Below are 20,882 nucleotides of genomic sequence, written 5' to 3'. Positions count from 1 at the left end.
GGCCAGAGAAAATGGATGCGCTGAGATCGCTCTGAAAGGCCACCGACCCAAGCAGGAAGAAGAGGAACAAGGAACGAGTTCCTCTCAGGCAAAAGTCACATTCAAGGACAGATAGAAACAAACAAATCCCCCACCCCCATCCCGAACGCATTAAAGAAAAAACGACCCAAGAATCAAACCCGGGGGGCCTGGGGGGGGAGGGGAGAAGGAAGAGGCGAGGGGGAGGGGAGGATTGGATGAAGGTGATTTCACTGTGACTGGTAGATTCCCCTCCCTTGGCCTCTGAGACTCAGCCAGTCCAGCCGGGCTCCTCTCCCCGGAGTCTGAGTGTCTCTCTCCCTCTGGGCTGCGCTGCGGGCCCTACAAGATCCTGTTCAAGGAAGTGGTCTGGAGAGCAGTGTTGGGGAGCGGGAGAAAGGAACTGCCTCCCCTGCTTGCCGGGTCTGAGACAGGAACAACCTAGTAAATTCGTTCGCCTGCTGCTGCTGCCGTTTTGCCTCCGTCACTGAGATTTGGAAAGCCAAGGCCCAAAGACAAATTTGGAGAACAGGAACTTTTGCATGAACACGAAAGAACAACCTTTCCACACTGCCACAGCAGCAGCAGCCTCGGTTAGCCGGGAAGGAGCAAGAGGAGGAGGAGGCACAGAAGACGAGGAAGGGAAGAGTCCCGCTGCGCATCGGTGACCACGCCAAGAACTTGGCCCTCTCTATGGCAAGTCCCAGGCTGGACCAGTGCTGCTGAAGCCCCTCGGCGGGCCTGCCGGGGCTGGGGGGAGGGGAGGGGGTGCCGCTACCGCCACTGCTGCAGCAAGGTAGGGGAGGCTGGGGGGTGGGGGGGGTGGGACGGGGTGGAGGAGGAAGAGCAAGGAGGCAGCAGCTCCTGGCCCCCACCCCCGGGTGCAGCCGGTAGGTTTTAGGGCCTCGTGGTTGAGGACACCGTGGAACGCTAGGTTGGGGCCCAGAGTGCGAAATGAGTCTCGTGGGAGGCTTCCCCCACCACCCGGTGGTGCACCATGAGGGCTACCCCTTCGCCGCTGCTGCCGCCGCGGCTGCCGCGGCCGCCGCCAGCCGCTGTGGCCACGAGGAGAACCCCTACTTCCACGGCTGGCTCATCAGTCACCCGGAGATGTCCCCCCCTGACTACAGCATGGCACTGTCCTATAGCCCCGAATATGCTAACGGCGCTGCAGGACTCGACCACTCCCATTACGGGGGAGTGCCACCCGGGAGCGGGCCTCCGGGCCTGGGGGGGCCCCGTCCGGTGAAGCGCCGGGGCACCGCCAACCGCAAAGAGAGGCGCAGGACTCAGAGCATCAACAGCGCCTTCGCAGAACTGCGGGAATGCATCCCCAATGTGCCTGCGGACACCAAGCTGTCCAAGATCAAGACCCTCCGCCTGGCTACCAGCTACATCGCCTACCTCATGGACCTGCTGGCAAAGGACGACCAGAACGGGGAGGCGGAGGCCTTCAAGGCAGAAATCAAGAAGACAGATGTGAAGGAGGAAAAGAGGAAGAAGGAGCTGGTCAGTAACTGGAGGGGTGGGGGAGGAGGAGGAGAGGGAGGAGAAATGGGGGAGGGGTGGTTAGGTTACTGCTGGCTGAAGGCCTTATCAGTATTGAGAATAACAACAATATTCCCTATTCTTTTATTTATTTTCACACTTTTCTCTGTGGAAGGAGGGAGGAGGAGAAAGTCCTCCACCTTTCCTTGTCTGCAGTAGAGCAGGCTTCGTAGCTGCTAACTCATTCCTCAGGCCAGATAGCTCGCTCTCCTGTTAGACTGCAGCACTATTCTTCATTAAAGACTCAGAAACAATAATAGGGTTTTCGTCTCGGCGTGCTTTATTAGTTAAAGAGGAGGACTCTTAAAGCTTGGGAGGAATTTGGAGGCAGGCTAGCGCGTTTTTTACTCGGAAGTTGATTTTGTTTTGTTTGGGGTTTTAACCCTCAAGTCTTATTTATCAAAGAGTGTAATACCAAAGTCCTTTCAGCTTCAGGATTTAATGCTGGATGCAAGGTCGAGCTAACCGCCTCACAGGAACATATTACACAGCCGAGACGCCTCCTTAGCTAACCCCCTCCTCCTACCCGCCAAAAAAGAAAAGAAAAGAAAAGGCAACCCTTTCACTAACTACCACATTGCAACCCTTATTTTTGTCTCCTGTTCGGTCATTCCTCCAGTCTCTCCCAAATTGGATCCCTTAGAAATCCCCAGATCAATTTAATTTGCCATGCCAACCACGTGAGTAACTTTTTTTAAATGAAAATAATTCCATTCCCATGATTTGAGGGTCTTAATCAAAAAGGAGAGAGAAAAGGAAAAAAGAGTTGAGCACCGTGTTTAGTGAGGCTGAAGATAAGCAAGTCTTAAAGAATGTTTAGAGGCAGAGTTCCAGGTACCATTCTTGACCAGAAGGGAAGTGTTGGATTCGTGTTTCCCAAATGGGCTTAATTATTGGGCATCTGTGGTTTTTTATTTGAATTCAATTATTCATTTTAATTTGAGACACAATAATAAAGGTTATTGTTCTCATTGTGCTTCTTGCTCTTAATAGTAAGATTTTGCAAACCATTTTCAGAATTCTCTTTTTCCTTCGAAGAAGAATGGGTGATATTTAGTATGTTTTTGTTGTTCAGAAGAAAATCTTGAGAATAATTCTACTGACCTGATTTCTTCCCTGGAGGCCGAAGGGGCTGAGGGAGCCTCGATCTTTGCTAACTACTAAGACCCCAAGAGTGTGGATGGATATTGCTCATTCGAGGTTTCACAACACACCCGTTGTATGTCTGATTAGTATAGACTGACATAAATAGCCATCGGATGCCTTAAAGACCCTTCGAGTCGCTGTATCCGAAGGTCTCTGGGCCAGCTAGAAAACTTAAGCCAGCAAGGGAGAGCTGGAGGCCAAGAATTAGGCGGTGTGTGGCTTTGAACTGGGGAAGTCTTTGCCCAAATCTTCCCCTGCACCGCAAGTTTTCAGTTGCCATTAAAAACATCCAAAAACAGATTCCCCCCACCTCCCCACTCCCCCAGAGGCACTCCACCCCCCACCCGAGGTACACATCTGGCATAAGGGAAAAGGCCCCCAGCTTTGCTATAAAAGACTTTAAAACAGGCGGTGGTTTTATAAACTTTCCGATGCAGGAGGGTTCGCGCTGCAGACAAGGAGGAGGCCTCTCTGCCTGAGCCAGAGCCGCAGAGATCTTTGTAGTTTAGTTTGTCTCTGGCCCTGGCTGAGCGTTTTGCTCTCTCCCTCCCCCACCGGGGCTCCTTCTTGCTCTTTCTCCTAAGGTGGGATGGAATAGGGCTATCAAGGAATTCACATCTCATCTCTGAATTTCTTCTTTGCGCTTTTTCCCCCTTGCTTCTTCTCTGCCCAGAATGAAATCTTGAAAAGCACAGTGAGCAGCAATGATAAGAAAACCAAAGGCAGGACGGGCTGGCCACAGCATGTCTGGGCCCTGGAGCTCAAGCAGTGAAGAAAGAGAGAGGGAAAAAAGAGAGAAGAAAAAAAAGGAAGAGTCCCACCGCTGGACTTGAATGAAGGACTCAAGGAAAACCTCTCCAGGAGGCTCTGCAGACATCTGCTCCGAGAACTTTTTGTATTTGGAATCAGCCAGTTTATTTATGTGCAATTTTCCTCCCCTTTCTCCTGTTCCCCCTTTTGAAGCACCCTATCCCCATCCCCTCCTTTAAAAAGTGGATATTTGAAGAAAAGCATTCCATATTTTAATATGAAGAGGAAACTCCAGCGTGGTAAGGGGGTTCAATCGTCTCATAGGTTTGGATTGTGTTGGGTTTTTGTTTTTGTTATGTTTATTTTTGTTTTGGGCTTTTTTTTTTAAGAGTGTGTGTCCGTGTGTGAATGTTCCCTTTCAGCCTGTATAGGACACTCAGCATTGCAACTCAAGCAGCCCAGCTAAAAGACTCCTGACATCAGTGTGTATGTGAAGTGTATCTTTAATACTTGGCCTTTTGGATATAAATATTTCTGGGGATGATAAAGTTATATTTCAAAGCAAAAATGGGGCCACTAATGTTATTCCGTTGGTGCGGTATCTAGTGTTGCCATTTTATTAGTGGGCTTTCCTTATTTGAAGATGTTCCCAACAGCTACTTGTGTTGTGCACTTCCGTCCTCTAAAAAGAATTAGTGGAGTTTAATTAATATTGAAGGTGTAAACGTTGTAAGTATTCAATAAACCACTGTGTGTTTTTTTTTACAAAAAAAATCTTACTATGTTTTATACCTCAAAGTGTTTTGAAAACAAAATTGTTATTCTTGTTTTCATAGTATTTAAAATATTCAGAAGTAAACTAAGTTATAAAGATTGCCTCTAACTTTATTTTCAAGAAGTCACTAATTAAAGCCAATCCACAAATATAATATTCCCCACCCCAGTACTCTCTGAACTGTGCAGCCAGAGGGACCCGGGCTAGCAGTCTTAAGCTGTAAAGGCCATAGGGTTTTCCAGGTCAGTTCTGAGTGATCTTTTGGATGGAAGGCTTTAAATGCCAGGCAAAAGTGATCAGAGATCCTTGCTTAGCTTAAAAGGTGGGAGTATCTACCGTTCTTCTAAGAAGATCGAGTTGCCTTTTCTAGAGCTTTGCAATCGGCTGATTAGGTGTGTGCATGTTCAGAACTTGACCTGCGCGGACTTTCTCCACTTATTCCATTGACAAACTTTATTTGGAGTATTTTGTTTTCTTGGGGAGAAGGTACACACTAAAAGTGGGAGGGAAGAAGAGAAGGCAATCAGGAGAGAGAGGAGAAAGGCAGAGGAAGACACAGAGGGTGAGATTCTGCCAGGAGTCTGCCTTGCAGAGCTTCTCTTAATCTGTTGGGGCTACTGAACCCGAAATGGAAGGGACTTTTAGAGTAAAGTTCTCGATGAGGGAACAGGTAATATTATGTCAAGTTAAAAGTCGCCAACCAGACGAGGGATTGAAATTGGGGATGGAGGTGGGGGCAGAATGTTAGATTAACAGTAAACCGCAGTATGGAAAGGGATATGAACTCCTGGGCAGCAAGCGGTCAAAACGAAGCAACATCCTCCCATTCCACTCCCTGCTCTCTTCCACAGCCCCTCGCACCCCTGGACTTCCCTCCTTTGCAGTGATTTTGGCTACTCAACACGCACCTCCAGTCTTTCTTCAGATGGGCTGGAAGGAAATCCATTTTGCCTCTAGTCCGAGACCAAAGTCTTGCCTTGAGCTGGATCGGTGAATGAACCAAATCCAAAATTTAGTGCCATAAAGGACTTTCCAGTCGGCCTGAAGGTGGTGGTAGTAGAGTGGGGGTGGTAGCGTTGGGGAGAGGGAGGGAGGCGAGGGAGAAAGGTGAAATGTATTAAAAAGTGGTTTGTTCAGGAAACGTGTACATATATAAATCCAGGGTTTGACAAAGCTTGCCAGGGAGTTTCCACCTTGCCTGAAAACCTCGGAGTGATATTCTCTCCTCAAACCTCAGAGACAGTCACCTGGCTCTAGAAGGATCCATCAAAACCAGGGGACTGACTGGCTTTACCTTATTTTGCCTATCAGCCTTTCCTGGCCTGTGGTGTGACTTGAGTCTAGGCCAGTAAAAAGGGCAAATTTTTAAAAAGATAAGAAAAGGTCTCTTCCAGGCTTCCTCGATTTCTCTGACAACGCTGAGGTTGAAGGGTTAGAACAACTAGGCCAAAGCGATCTGAACTTTCTCCTTTCAGGTCAGCTTGCACTGGCCTGCCCTGGCGTGGGGCTGTGTTTACAGACACTTGCTTTTGTTTATAACACATGGGAGGAGAGACCCTCTCTTATTTTCTTTCGATCTCCTACCTGGCCATCGACAAGCCCTAGATTTCCCGGTAATGGTGCCTTTAACTTCCATTCCTTCACAGGCTCCATCCTCCGAGTCAGATGTGAGCCTGAACGATTGCGATTTTACCGTGTTAATAGTGTGGTTAAAATGCGTTTAGGGAGAGACAGAGAGATACCCACCGAGAACTAGTTCTATCTACGCAATGTGCGTGTCATGGAGGTGATATGTATGAATATGTATGTGAGAGAGAGCTCGTTCTCTCGGAGCAATGTGCAAGAATGCCTTGTTGTGTGAGGTGTAAGGAGGGAGAGAGAGGGAGAGGGAGAAGAGGGAAAAGGAAAGGAAGAGGGGGAGGAGAAAGAGAGACAGAGAGACAGAGACAGAGAGACAAAGACAGACAGAAAGACAGAGACAGACAGAGACAGACAGAGAGACAGAGACAGAGAGATTATAAGATGGCACTACATTTATCTTAAGAGTTTTTAAGTATGTGCGTCCTTAATCAGTAAACAGAAGTCTATGTGAATTTAGTATTGCTTTTCTAATAAACGCCAGCTAAAGCGAACTCCTGGAGGAACTTTTGACTTAAACATGCCTCAAAAACCTCGCTTTGAAAACTCTGACTGTCAAGCTGAATCAGGAGCTCCTGGTTCCCTGTCATCTACACTGTATTCCCCTTCCTCAAGTGTGGACTTTTGTGCCAGGTTCTAGGGAACTGTTCTAGCTCCTTGCATCTTAATGAACCCACTGGTCACTTGTTTCGACTAAGGGGAATGTGATCAAGTTCAGGTGATTTCCCCACCCCTTCCTTAGCTAATCGACAGTTCTCTTTTACTCCTTCGTTCTCTGTTAATGTCTCTTTTCTTTTTTAATTTCTCCATTCGGCTGTCTTAGTGTTTCCCATCAGCTGTGGGATAAGCTAGAAGGAATCTATTTTAATTGCTTGGATAATGTGGATGCTGCCATTTTCTTAAAAGCAATCACTCCTGGAGCGAAATCACAAGAGCTCTAGACAGGCCGGAGCCGACAAAAATGTAGGTTTTGACGTTAAAAGCTAAATGGGGAAGCAGAGCGGCAGAACGTAAATTGATGGTAGATCGGGATGTCAGTGCCCTGGCCCCAGACCGCCGAGTGAAACTGTGTGCTTGATAACACTGGGACTATGGAATGGGTAGAAGGGTTGTTTTTGTAGTTATTGGTAGTGATGGTTGGTGATGGTGGTGTTATTTGTTTGTGTGCGTTTCTGTTTTGGTTCAGCAGCACTATCATCTCCTTGGGGGAAAGTTGGAAGAAGACTCATTGGGAGCATTACTGAGAGAGTTGCCACTCTACACTCCCACCCCCTCCATTTCTCTGTCTGTCTGTCTGCCTGCTTCCTTGTATGCCTTGTCTATCTGTCTGTCTTTCTATCCATCCGTGTCTCTCTCTCACACACGCACACACATACACATCCCTACACCTTCTTCTCCTTACCTCCAAGCATTTTCTATCTTTCTCTCCCTGCAGGGTAAGGGATAGTTTGTAGGATTTTGCGACACCCCCCCCCAAAAAAGATAGGAGAATAAAAAAGGAATGTGAACAGAGAGTAAAGGAGAAGAAAGATAAAGGAAAGAGAGGTGAAAGGAGAGAAAAGGAAAGAGAAAAAGAAAAGAGTGAGAGAAAAAAGGAGAAAGGAGAGAGTGTGTAGAGAAAAGAATGAGAGCCTGGCTAAGACAGGACCAGCTGTTTTAGACGAGCCAAATACCCTATTCAGCCTTCTAGGACTGCAGCTAATCTTGGGGTTTGGAAACCGGAGATATCACTCATTGTCTTAGAAATCAGATGGACCACAGAAACTACATTCTTGTTTCAAACCGGACATCGGGACATCAAGCCTCTCTTCCTGCCTAGTCCATCCATACCTGAAGAGGAGTAACAATGATCTGGGCGTGCGCCCTGTGCCGATTCTTTGCCATTCACATCCTCGACTAGACGTAGAATGACCTCACTTCCAAACACAAGTGCATTTACAACTATAAACACACCTTTAAAACAGTCAAATGTTCCCAAGTTGAGGCAGTTTCATTGTCGGGACCATGGTTTCTTGTTTTGAAATGCATTTAGGCTTCCAGGCAGAATAGAAAAATTCGGTGGGAAGTATTTAGGGAGGGCACACAAGACAGTTCTCACCACAATGCGAAAATGTTTCAAAAAAACAAGCAAAAGTTCTCCCTGGAAGCTTTGATTCTCTCTTGAAGCCTGAACAATGTCTTTGCTGAATCCTATTCCAACTCGGTAATGCTACAGTTGGGGAAAGGAGGCCGCCCTGCGGGTCTGGGTGGTTATTTTCTCACTGAGTTATCCTGATGCTGAGGGTCCTGCTTTAGTCTTCTACAAAAAGATCTACGTCCGTGGTTTTTAAAATGGAATCGGTTGTGGAGCGTGCTCTTTCCAAACCCCCACCTCCGCCCCGCCCCACCTTACTCATTTCCACAGCCAAGAGCAGGGTTGCGGTGGAAAAGCCAAACAAAACAGGGTCAGAAACACGCAACCGCAGAAGGCTCAGTCGGTCAGCCCCGAGACTTGGCAGAATCCGGGCGGCGGGAGCAAGAGGCTGCAACGACTGAGGGTAGATGCTATCCTCAGCCAAACCCTGGCCTGTCACCATCAGATGTTTTACGATATGAGAAGGGCCAGTTGTTTTGGCCCACAGCCTCTGTCCTCCTGGAAACAGGGATGTAATCAGCCCGGCTTTCTAGATCTGTCCGGATTTCTAGCCCCGGTGTGGATGATGATGGGGGAGGGGGACGGCATTGCTAATGGTGATTCACATGTTATCAGTGTCAAAGATGGCGTCACCGATAAAGGGGGTTAGGGGAGGCCTGGGGCTGAGACATCCTGCAGGCAGGAAAGCTGGAGTTCCCTAACTCTGTACCCTCGGCGCGACCCCAACCCTAGAGCTGCTGCAGAAATTGTCTGAATTGCTAGTGCAACGAACTCCCTAGGGCCTGGCGGTAGGGTAGATTTGCTTTATCATTAGGATGCCAACATGACGCTTCTACTTGTCTCTAGGAAACGTTATATCCTCTGAGTTTGGGAGAGAGAGAAGAAAGATAGCAGAGGGGTAGGAGAGAGAAAAGGGGAAGATATTAGAGGGAGAGAGGAAGAAATTGGCGGGGAAGGAGGAGAGGGGAAAGCATAATGAGGAGAGGGCTTTAAAATCGTTTCCTTCCCCGCTCACCCCAAAATAAAGGGCAAACTTAGACAGAAACTAATGCACTTTGCTTCTACAGCTAACCCGCTTTGAGAGTGCGGCCACCTTATCATTTCTGCCTAATATGAAATCTATACCCTTTCAAGAATAGCTCCAATCTTTTTCCATTTCTAATTGGCCAATTATGGCTCAGCTGTTTTAGCTTGCGTAGTATAATGGAGATTAAAGTGCAGTTGTTATCTGAATTACTTACGTTCATAAGTTATACAATTTCTTCCCACCCTCCAGCCCCTGCCCAGTCAAAAACAGTTTCCTTTCGAGAAACCTCTATGGTCTTTTCTCCTAAACCAAAGCCTTATATCTACCTACACCCCACCCTACTCCCAACACACACACACACACACACACACACACACACACGCCCTTTAAATTATCTCAGCGTTTAGACCGCTCTGGTAATCAGAGGGTAAAGTCCTGATTACAAATTTATTCTTGGGCACTATATAAGTCTTTATATCTGCTATTAGACACATCTGGGAATGATTAAAGCCCGGAGCCTGCTCCAGCCCTCCCCCATCCTCTGTTCTCTCTATCTTGTAGTGAGGGCCTAGAGACATGTTGACGTCAGATCAGACGGCTCGGAGCCATCCTGCTCTCTCGTTGGGTGTAATCATCGCTTAGCTTTCCAATTCCATCTAAAGTCCAGTCCGCCGCTGGAATTCAGGTGTGATAGGACAAGGACTCAAACACATATATGTATACGATCATCAGGCCCAGTGGGTTTGGGGGGTGGGGGTTGTTTATTTCTTTGTCTAGTTTTGTTTTGAGAGTAGAGGATGAGGAGCTGGTGAATTTTTTCGAACTTTTTTTTTCTTTCCCCTCTGACAACCCAAAGGATAGTGTATAGTGCATCCCATCTCGAAAATAAACACTCTCCTGCCCGCTCTCAGCGGACTTCTCCCGGTACTTGTCTCTCCTCCAGTCCCGCTGCTTTCCAAAACAAACAGCGGCCCGAGAGCGCGGCTCTCAGCCTCAGCAGCCCAGGGAGCCAGCTAGAGTTTAGAAAGGAAGCCAGGGTCCAGGCGGCCGGCTTGGCTGCCTCCCGCCAGCACAGGACCGCGCCCGAGGCAGCTCCTTCAGTCCGCCAGCCAAAGTGGTAGTCGGCTGATTTTCTAATGAACTCTGGGGTCCAAGGGGAAGCTGATTACAGAACAAGATGTCTCTCGAAGGAATCCTCTGCAGAGACTGGGTGTTCACTTTGCACCTGTTATTAAATTCTAATGAATAGGGGATTCCTGAACAAGCTTCCCAGACTTCAGAATGGTTTTCTACTAAACCTACCTTCTTCCAAGGCGACATGTTGCGCTCGGGGTTTGGGGGTGGGGGTGGGGAGGAGCACATATTAGGAATTGGATCTATCCCAGTCAAAGGGCTGCTGAATCAATGAGCTGACTAGTTCTGGCAATACGCCCCGCCCCCAACCCACTGCTAGCCAGACTAAAGGTCGGGGGTGGCGGTAGTTGGGGTTTGCTTGGGCTTTACGTTTGATGACTGTTTGGGGAACGAGATTAAAGAGGCTTGAATGATTCAAAGCACTCGCCTCTACATCAGTATTTACCAAGAATCGCTTGATTCTCTTCTCTACTGCTTTGGGTTCAAGGTAAAAATGGGAAGGTGGGGTCGAGGAAAAGATGAAGAAGCTGTTTATCTTTAATCTAGCAATCATTTCTTAGCGAATTCTAAACTGAGGCTCTTTTCACTACACCTCCCTATTCACCTGAAAGGTCCTTGATTGTCATGTCATTTTTCTGTTCCCTAACGCCTAGAGCACTCAGAATTCTACACTAAGAGATTCAGTTATCTAGTCCAACAACTTCAGTTTTTACAGACGAGGAGACTGAGGCCAAGAGACGTCAAATGTTTTATCCAAAGTCACATCAGTAGTAATTGATAGAGCCAGGGAGGCAGTACGGTATAGTGGGAGACAACGCTGGGTTTAGAATCAGAACACTGAAGTTCGAATGCCAGTCCAGGTTACCTTGGACAGGTCGCTTGAATTATCTGGGTCGCAGTTTTCCTCGTCTGTGTGTGTTTGCGGGAGGGAGATCCTCTCTACTTTAAAATCCAGTACACTTTTCCTACAGGTCGTCAATAACGTTTTTGTCGGGAGGGGAGTCCAAGCTGAATGTTCAAAGTATCACTAAAGGATCCATGCAGGAGATGGAAATGGGTAGACAGTTATGGTCCAGCTATAGATAAGTAAATAAACATCTCCATCTCCCTGGATCCCAGTTCTTCCTTTGTTCCAACTGAAGACACAACAACTCCACGTTGTCACCCTGTAATCTTTAAAGGAAAAGGAACATTTCCTTGCTAAGCCAGAGAAAATGGCAGTATGAGTTCAGTTCTCTATCCCAGTCCAGAGGAAAGGAAACCTCAAGCTTTGTGGCTTGCGGGTGGGGGAGGAGGCTAGGAGGAGTAGCTGGGGGAAGGGGGAAAAAAGAAACAAGTCTGAACCATTTAGCCAACACATACCCAAAAACAATCTGGAGGATTCTTGGGCCCTCCATTGTCTTGGGCCCTTCTGGGGCTCCATCCCGAGAATGCTCCCATTCTCCACCCACAACCTCCAGCCTACTCAGGTGGTGTCTTCACAGGAAACTAAATTAATTATACATATATTTTTTTAGATAAAATCCAGTCCACGTATATATTTCCAAAAGAAAAAAGGGAGTGATTACCTCCCAGGTAAACCACTTCTGTTAGGAAACACTGGAGTCTACAACCAACGTTAAAACCACGCATCCCAGAAGGCTTTTATTTTTTAAATGTAAAACTAACCACGTGCGACCGGATGTCTCTGTATGAGAGGACCCAAGGGTTTAAAAATATCTGTCTTTGTTGTAGCGCCAAATCATCTTTCAATCCAGTTGTGTTGAATAAGAAATTAGGGGCCAGAGAGAACTGCAGATTCTCGATGATGAGACACTGCTGAGCCAGATGAAACAGCTTAGAGTAAACTTGTCACTAGTTTGGGGCGGTGGTGTGTGTGTGGGGGGGGGGGGGGGTTGGACAGGAATACTCTAAAGATTCCATCAGTGACTGCAGAAGAGCAAAGAGGGCCAGATGAGGCTTTAGTGTAAGTATAAATGGCAGCAACTTCGCCTTTTCTAGAAAGACAAGTCACTATCCTCTTAAACCACCTCACCTCCACTCCACCCCGAATTGTGAGGAGGAAGAAAAATGAACCTTATAAATAATAATCATAATAAAAATCCAGTTGATTTAGCGAGACAATTATCTTCTTTTATTAGATACCTTTTACTGCAATGTAGAAGGAAGGAGAAATAAAAGGGTCTCCCCCCATCTCTGTCCTCCCACTGTCTTAAAAAAAAAAGGAAAGAAAAAAACTAGAAAAAAGAGCTAGAGTCTAGAAGTGGAAATTGGTACTCAGAGCAAAAGGAACCGGCAGTAGGTTGTAATGGGGAAAGTCGCCAGTGGCCCTCCTGACCATGCGCTTTGAGAATCTGGTTTTCATGTATTCATTCAGTAATCATCTCAAGCAACAACAGTCTGAAATTATTAACTAATATAATTTTCAGGGACGCTCACAAAACGACTTTTTTCTATTAATGGTCCTTTACAAGATATACCCCCCAATCTCTATCCTCTGTATTTTTTCAAATTTAATATCTGAATAAAAAGGTCTTGAGGTTGGCAAGGAGGAAGGCGGGAGTGTCTTGTATATGTGCTGGAAAGGTGGTGGGTGGGTGGGAGCAGGGGGCTGGAAGCAGCAGCCCTTTTTCTTCCTCCCCAGCCTGGTAGAAGGAGGCTCCAGGGCTTGCTGCAGTCCAGCAGACACCCTTTGATTGAGGAGGGTATTTGGGGAGTTGCAGTGGTGTGCAGAAGATCATGTCTTTGCCCCACGGTGCTGTCAGCGGTGACAGATCCCAGATGGAGCCGCTACTGTATGGCAGATTGAGTTTCCCAGCAGAAAACTCTCTCCCTCCCTCCTAAACGTCTTCAAAAACCTTCTCCAGATACTCCAGGTCACTTCGTCTGAAAATGAAAAAGCTCAACCTCAAAGGTTGGGGCTTCTTTTACTTTTTTTTTTTAAAATACATTTTAGTTTCTCTGCTTTGCCTCTGTCTGCCTGACTCTTCGCCCGGCCCGGACTCTGAGGGCTGCTGTTGCTGCTGCTGCTGAAAGCGAGCATTGCAGCTGTAGTCAGAAGTAACCACTCTCTCCCGCCCGCCCCCGGATGCCAGATCGCAGAGAGCTGCCCAGCCTGAGTCGACCAACTGCCCCCTCACAGGCCCCCAATACACAATACAGGTATTTCCAGCCCACGGCTGGTACGGATTGATTTCCAAGGCAAGGCAAACTCTGATTCGGCCTGAAGCAAATCCTGCCGCAGGTAGGTGCCGGGACTAGGGTAAGAAGGAAAGGAGAAAGGAAGTTAAGAGGGGGGGGCGGGGGGGGGAACCGGGTGGGAGTCGCCTACTACTGGAATGCGTCTTGTTGCTACTGAGAAGGAATCTTGGAAGAAAGTACTAGAACGACTTCGGCTTAAATTCGCCTCAGGCCGAGAGAGGGAGGGAATGAAAAGGGAAGGAATGAAGAAGGGGCTAATGGGAGAATGGGAGAGAGGTCTGTATATGGAGCGGAACCGAGACCAGCTCCATCCTCTTTCCTGCAGCTAGATTTCCTTAAGGTCCTCCACCAGCTGCTCAAGTAGACTTTGCTTCGGGGTCCCTCTAGGGCAGTCTGAGGGGCCAAGAAGACTTCGAAACTCGAGAATGTAGGATGGGGAGGTGGGGACGAGGGGAGGGGGAAAATGGGCTGCGGGTAGAGTAAGGGAAAGGTTCCAGATCTCCTGGAGCTTGAGGTGGGTGAAGCCAAGGTAAGGAGGAGAACCGAGATGTGTGTGCAAAGACAACTGAACATAAGCTCCGGGTAAAGAAGTCCCATCGGGGCGGAGCTGTAGAGAGGGGAGGAGAGTGGAAGGTAGGGAAGGGATAACTAGGTGAGCTCTAGAAGACTGAGGCAAAAGTGAGGAAGCTGGACTTAGGTCCTCTCTTGGGTGAGAAAGAGGGGATAGGAGCCAAGATCCGGAAGGCTTGAAGACTCCCACTTTCCCCAAAATAAATCTTCATGATCATCTTCTGTCCTTGAACCCTCTACCCCACTAAAGAGTTCCCCTTTGCCTCTGGAGAGAAAATTCGAGTTTTGAAATTAGTTGTAGTTGTATGTATATGTATGTGTAGCATGTATGTGATTGTGTATATAAATACAGTATATATTAAACTGAGAGCTCAGGCAGCTTTAAGTTAAACCGGTGGCCAAAGAGCTGGAGGGAGAGGATGAAGGGAAGATGAAAGAAACCAGGAGTGGTTTTTTTTTTGGGGGGGGGGAATCACTAACATTCTTTCCTTCCTTTTACCAATTATCCCCTTACACACACACACACACACATACTCACACTCTCCTAGAATGCTCTATGACTTGGAGTGATCACACCCCCTTAACCTTCCGACTCTTATTTGGGGTGTCAGGCACAGAGAAAAAGAGAGATACCCGAACTGAGCTTTACCCCCAAAAGCTCTCTTTCAGCTCCCCGGCTTTCACCATACTTTTTATTTTATTTTTTTATATAGAGCTCGACTAATACTGGGTTAGTTACACTGAAGTTGAAAATGGAGCCAAATTCGAGGACAAGCACACACACACACACACACACCTCCAACCCTTAAGGACTCCAAATCAACAGGGTCGAAGCTTTCCGCTGTTTAGTCTACGGCACTGGATCTGTAGTCTTCAGGGGTCCACTAGGACCCCTGGGTTCTTATATAGAACTCCTATTGAACAACAGAAACTCTTTAAGGGAATTTCTCTTTTTTTTTTTTTTTGGCCAATTGCTAGAGGACAGGTCTGGGATGCACTGGTGCCAGTTGAGAAAACACGCCCCATTTGGCAGCCAGCAACGCATCCACCACCCTCCCCCTTAACCCAGTATTTTATAATGAAGATTATTTATTTCAAAAAAGCCAAATTTTCCCGCACCCCGAAGCCCGATTTCCTAGTAAAATCGGATGCCAAACTTTTAAAGTTTTTCAATCTTCTACTTCCGTCCCTCCTCCCCCCAACACACATTTTAAAAGAAAAAGTGGGGAGGGAAAAATAGACTTAATGTATAAAAATTTGTCCGATTTAACTCCTTCATTTCTCCCAAAGAAATTTCATTACTCTCGTAGAATTAATTATATTAATTATATGTCGACGCTTGTGATATATTTATGACTCTTTAAATACCTCCGGACTACCTCGTCCCAAATTTCTCATTCTCCACTCCTTAACATTCTCCCGCTTGCCCAGAGTTCCCTTCCTTATCAGTTAAAATCCTGAGCTCTTTATAAAAAGAAAAAACAAACTGGATTTAAAAACTCCCGCTTGCTCTCCTTAGGGAAGTGGGGAGCAGGAGAAGAGGGATTTTTCATAGCACACGCCGGATGAAAGCGGTTTATTTTTTTTCTCTCATACCCACTTGTCTTGTAAAAAGCTCCCAATGAAGGCAGCCCCAGTCTTTTCTCTGATGAATGAAGGGGCAGACTTCAGGTTCCCGCCCCATCCCCCCACCCCCATCTTGTGTTTTAAGTTCTAGCCTGTAGCAGAGGTGTAATTGTGACCGATCCTGGTCCGCAGAGCCTCCTGTTGAGAACTGTTAGCTGGGGTTACATTAGGGTTGAGGACCTCCCAAGTAGTGGTGGCCTGGTGTCATAGGCTGGGACTCTGCATATTGTCCACTCTTCCTCTCTTTTCCCCATTCCCATTTTCACTACCCTGCTCTCCTACCCTCCTCCTCCTCAATTCCCTTTTTCTCTAGTACTTTCTCTCTGTCTTGTCCCTTCTCTCTTTTTTATTCCTGTTTCTTTCTCTCCTCTATTTCTCCTTTACATTTAAGTTTCCAGTCAACTGACCACCATTTCTGGGGGCCTTGAAGAAATTATTTTACAATTGCTACACACTCTTCCCTTCCAGTTCTTCCCTTTCCCTCCGCTTCCAAGGTTCAGAACCACAAAGCACGCCCCCCCCCCAATAAAGTTAGAACCACAAAAAAATTGTAACCTTTCCTGGACATCTGTCAATATGACGATTTACAGTAAGTGAAAAAGCCCCTTTGCAGCAGTTGATCTCAAAGGACCATCTTTGTGAATTGGGAGTAGGGGTAGTTGTTTTGTTTGTATTCTTGGAAATAAATATGTCCAGGGAGGTTTTGAAAGTTGAACCTATTGAAGACAGAAACAAGACAGAAAAGCGTCACTTAAAAGAATTAGTAAGGCAGGATTCTCGAACTTCCTATCAAACTGCAGCTACCTGTTTTCATTTACTAGACATTTCACTCCCACCTATTTCCAAATACCTCCGCCTGATTTAGAGAAAAGGGGGGGGGTCTGTGTGCGCATTACGGGGCAGAGGCTGGTTATTCACCTTTCTTTTCACATTTAAATATTTTCCTTACTTTAAATCACATCCAGAAATATAGGCACACTCAGATTCCTATTGTACAGGTACAATGTAACCGTAGATGGGCTTTCAAGAGACTGGCTGGTTCATTAAACCAATTCAATAGTCTTTGTTGGATGACTTTAGAACTACTTCCCAGTCTTGTGCTTGTATACATTTATATTTTTAGAAAGATAATTTTTGCTCCGGGCCAATTATACATGTTCTTCTGGTTCAAGGGAAGGGATAATCAATTGATGTTATATAATAATTCTCAAACCATCAAAGACGTCTGACTGTGGGCAAGCGAGTTCATGAAAGACAGTGATTGAGCAGTTTATGAACAGTGCCTACACCATGATCGCCTTAAATAAATAAAGGAACTATGGAAGAGAATAGCAGAGACATCTAGAGAAAGTTCCCCTCCCTTTCGATTGAGTTCTTCTTTCACTGAAATTGGGAGATAAACTGAATTGCTCAAGCAATGGCACCAAATCTGGGCTCTTCCCGGGTAGAATGAAGGAAAACTGCAAATCACAAACTCCACAACTCCAGAACTTGGATGAAAGAAGCACACCATCAGGCTTAGGCTTTCCTAGTCCTCCTGGACAATCAGGAATGAATCCAGTAACTCTTTAACTCCTAAAAATGAGCTTGGGCTAAATCCTCAGTAATCGCTGAATCAACTCTAAAGCAGCTCTTTAGTCTCCTCATTTTTCTCTAAGCAGGTAAATAGGAAAAGCTTAGGGGTTTAGAATTGCCACTTGGAAGACACTTGGAAAAGTAACAAAAGACTAGGCGAAGGCCTTGAGATCCAGGCCCACCCCCTCTGTCTCTCTGTCTCTGTCTCTCTCTGATTCTGTCTCTCTGTCTCCATCTCTGTCTCTCTGTCTCTGACTGTCTCTCTCCTATCCATGAAGCATGCACAATCATAGGCACTCAGACCTCCCACATACCCACAGACAGACCAACAGACCCTTACAGACACACAGGGCACACACACACACACACACACACACACACACATATACACTCATCTGTTGGTGCATTTATGACCTAATGAAAATGTATCCTTTGGGGAAAATAATGCCTATAAAATGTGAAATATGAAGAGCCCAAATAGATTTTTTTCTTTTCTTTTCTTTCTTTCTTTTTTTAGAGTTGGTCTTGAACCATTTCAGCTGGACACCTTGGCTCCTTCAGTTGCCTCTAAAATTGCCCTGTTATTTTTGCTAAATGCTAAGGATTGGTTCCAAGTGACCTCTGCTCAATGAAAACCATTTTCTATCATTTTGAATGAGCAAACCCCCCCCCCCCCAGCAGAGCATTAGGACTACTGAGAATTGCCTGATCAATTGCCCATTTTATCTTTATGGGGGCATGGGGGGTAAGAAGGGGGGAGAAGAGAGTGCATTGGAAAGATCATCTTGCTTTCTCTCTCCTTTCTATAATTAGTTCCCTCCAAGCACAGACTTCAACTGCTGTGGACAGCTGGGGGAATCTATCAAATCCTTGACAATCTACCAACCTCCCACCTCTCCTCTGCCGTCGCCTTTTATTTCTTTTTGAACACATTATTTTTCAAGGGCTTATTTTGCTGAAAACTTTCCAGATTTTCCATCGGATCCCATTCCCCTTGATAAAAACAACTACCACAAAGAAAGGTTCCAAATGGTCACCACCTGTTATGTTTGTTTTGTTTTTTTTTTAATTGGGAAAGATAATCTATAGAATCATTCATTGTACATTAGGGCTCCAAAGGACTTAATGCTTAGAAGTTTGTGTGCATATTTTTGCCTGAAGACTTAGTAAGACAGGTGAACAGGATAAGTTTCTAGTCTTTCCATTCCTGTCCTTCCAGTGGTGTTTAAAAACTGGACAGTAAATAGCATGTCACGTTTCTCTTCTGGAATTTGGTATCCTAAATGAAGGTAGTTTGTGTCGTCTGCTGATCCAAATACCTTCAGCAAGTTTGATAGAGGAAAAGAAAAGGATACAGAATGGATCTGCAATAATATCTTGCTTGTCTCAATAGGAGCAGCTTTAATTTGTCCAAATGCTTATTGAAACCTGGTAAGCTTCCATCTTCCAATCTGTAAAGCTCAGAACTATTAGTTAATGATATGGAAAGGTGCAGAGAGAGTAGTTGTTTAATTCCCTTTTTTCTGTTATTTTGTTGTTGGTGGTGGTGGTGATGGGTTTTTTTTTTTTACTCAGTTTATATTTTTCATCATACAGATAAAACAAGAGAAGGATTTGGCTAAAGGGACATTTTACACACTTGAGTCACTGAATTCTGGATAACTGTCCTCCCTCTGTTATTTCCAAAGAAGCATAAGCTGATTGCAGTAGATAGAAAAAAGTTCCATCTTTTAAAAAAAGAAAGTCTTCAAAAACACAGGAGAAAATGGGGATGCTGCTATTAGTCCCCCACCCTTCTCTAGCTTTTCACTACTGGAAACCAAATCCATCTCTCAAATCTTTATTCCCATAAACCTCACTCAACTGTAGCTTTTTTTAAATAAAATTTTCCCAGTGTGAGGATTCCACAAAAATGTGCATTTTCATCCCCCCATTTTTAAAAGAATCTTTTCCATCAAGTAGCTCCCCTCTATCCAACCATCTAAATAGAAATACCAGGTTTTTTTTCCAATTGTCTACAACCTAGTGATTAAAGATTCATTACACATTTGATAATCCATTAGTGTTTGTTAGATGACTATCTAGATCTTTCACCTTCTCCTCCCTTGTGACCTTGTGCCTGAATATACATACATACAGTAAATATTTAGAAAGATACATTTTGCTCCAAACCAATTATATTTGCTTTTTCTGTATAGGGGAGGAGCTGTTATAAGCTTTGATTGATCTAAAAAAGCTCACACAGATAACTCATGTGACCAGGGCACGAGACTGTTCCTAAATAAAATAAAAAATATATGGAGAAGAGATGCGGCACATGCAAAGCAAATTATTTTTCTGGCTCCAAAGAGCAGATGGCTTGACTTTTTTCTCATTTCATCAAGGCTCAATCCAAATAGGAAAGATAAAAGAAATGATGGGAAGGGGGGATATAGGGGAAGGAAGGAAGGAAGGAAAGAAGGAAGGAAGGAAGGAAGGAAGGAAGGAAGGAAGGAAGGAAGGAAGGAAGGAAGGAAGGAAGGAAGGAAGGAAGGAAGGAAGGAAGGAAGGAAGGAAGGAAGGAAGGAAGGGAGGGAGGGAGGGAGGGAGGGAGGGAGGGAGGGAGGGAGGGAGGAAGGAAGGAAGGAAGGAAGGAAGGAAGGAAGGAAGGAAGGAAGGAAGGAAGGGAGGGAGGGAGGGAGGGAGGGAGGGAGGGAGGGAGGGAGGGAGAAAGTATTGTAGTGAAACGACCTGGGTTTGAATCCTGACTCTGCTCATTAACTGTCTGTTTGACCTTTAGAAAGTCAGTTTAGTCGGTGAACCTCTATTTCTTTATTTTGTAAAATGACAGGTTATACTAGATTATCACTAAGATCAGGAACAGTGACTGAAATGACTGAACAACAACAATCACTATGATCACTTTCTTTCCTCTCTCTTATGACCCTATGGAAAAGGAGAAGTAATAAAGACTATAGAAAGAATAATGAAGGAACAAGGAAAAAAATAATCTAATTCTTGAGTCGTGGAGTCATAAGAGTCAATTTCTTATCCTTCCTGGGTTTCTTTCCTTCACCTTTTTGGAAGTCAAATTGCAAAGGACTAAGTGAATTTTTAATGTGTAAAATAAATAAATTTTGAACCTGCTATAAGACGGGATTTGCCAAGTTCCCACCTGGAATTACTTTTTATGTCTTATAAACCTTGGACGGGGGAAAAGAAGCTTGTAATCATATGGCTGAAGTAAATTCTGTCATGTTTAAATATATCTTTGGATACTAGTAAAGACAGAATACATTCTACATTCTGTCCATTTGAATGGGTTGCTATATGTGACAATTTGGGGTGTTAAGGCTTCTCAACTTAAGCCTTGAGAATTCCCATGAGAATGCAACATGTAGAAAAATAGTCCACTTAGATGAGGCTCGCCAAAAGTTCTGGCAACTGTTGTTTTGCTATTTACTCAAGAGCTCTTTGACTTATTGCAAACTAACTCCTCATAACTAAATTAACTCAGAGGAAAGAACCTCTGAATTCCTCATATAGCCTGTTGACACAGCAGAGGCTTTGCCTCAGTTATCTCCGTAGGGAGAGGGAAGGCAAGCTGAGGTGAATGGACAACGAATTCTATTAATAGCAAACTCCTCCCCCATTCCCATCAAAAACCCTACTTTAATCTCCTAAGAAAAACAAATCCTATTAAAACGCATGAATTTAGTTAAGGCACCAGACGATTTGGCTATAGGTGCCAGGGATAGGGG

At 45.5% G+C, this 20,882-nt stretch overlaps 1 protein-coding gene and 1 long non-coding RNA gene across 3 annotated transcripts in view; both read left to right on the top strand.

Moving 5' to 3' along the window:
• Positions 1 to 344: 344 nt before the first annotated feature.
• HAND2 (heart and neural crest derivatives expressed 2) lies at positions 345 to 4,333 on the top strand. Its single transcript, XM_001365175.4, has 2 exons — positions 345 to 1,527; positions 3,386 to 4,333. Exons 1-2 carry the CDS (start codon positions 973 to 975, stop codon positions 3,482 to 3,484), a joined length of 654 nt encoding a protein of 217 aa, XP_001365212.1. The 5' UTR covers positions 345 to 972; the 3' UTR covers positions 3,485 to 4,333.
• An 8,503-nt stretch (positions 4,334 to 12,836) lies between these two features.
• The window catches only part of LOC107649310 (uncharacterized), a 30,109-nt gene continuing 22,063 nt past the window's right edge, over positions 12,837 to 20,882 (top strand). The window contains exon 1 of one of the 2 annotated variants that reach the window (XR_001622874.2): positions 12,837 to 13,414. This is a non-coding gene — a long non-coding RNA (uncharacterized LOC107649310). The remainder of the gene's footprint in view (positions 13,415 to 20,882) is intronic. The other variant, XR_001622875.2, reaches the window with a different exon arrangement.

The sequence above is a fragment of the Monodelphis domestica genome, chromosome 6, assembly GCF_027887165.1.
Source record: "Monodelphis domestica isolate mMonDom1 chromosome 6, mMonDom1.pri, whole genome shotgun sequence".
NCBI lineage: Eukaryota > Metazoa > Chordata > Mammalia > Didelphimorphia > Didelphidae > Monodelphis > Monodelphis domestica.
Note: the sequence above shows the minus strand (reverse complement) of the source record. Positions and strands in the feature narration are given on the sequence as shown.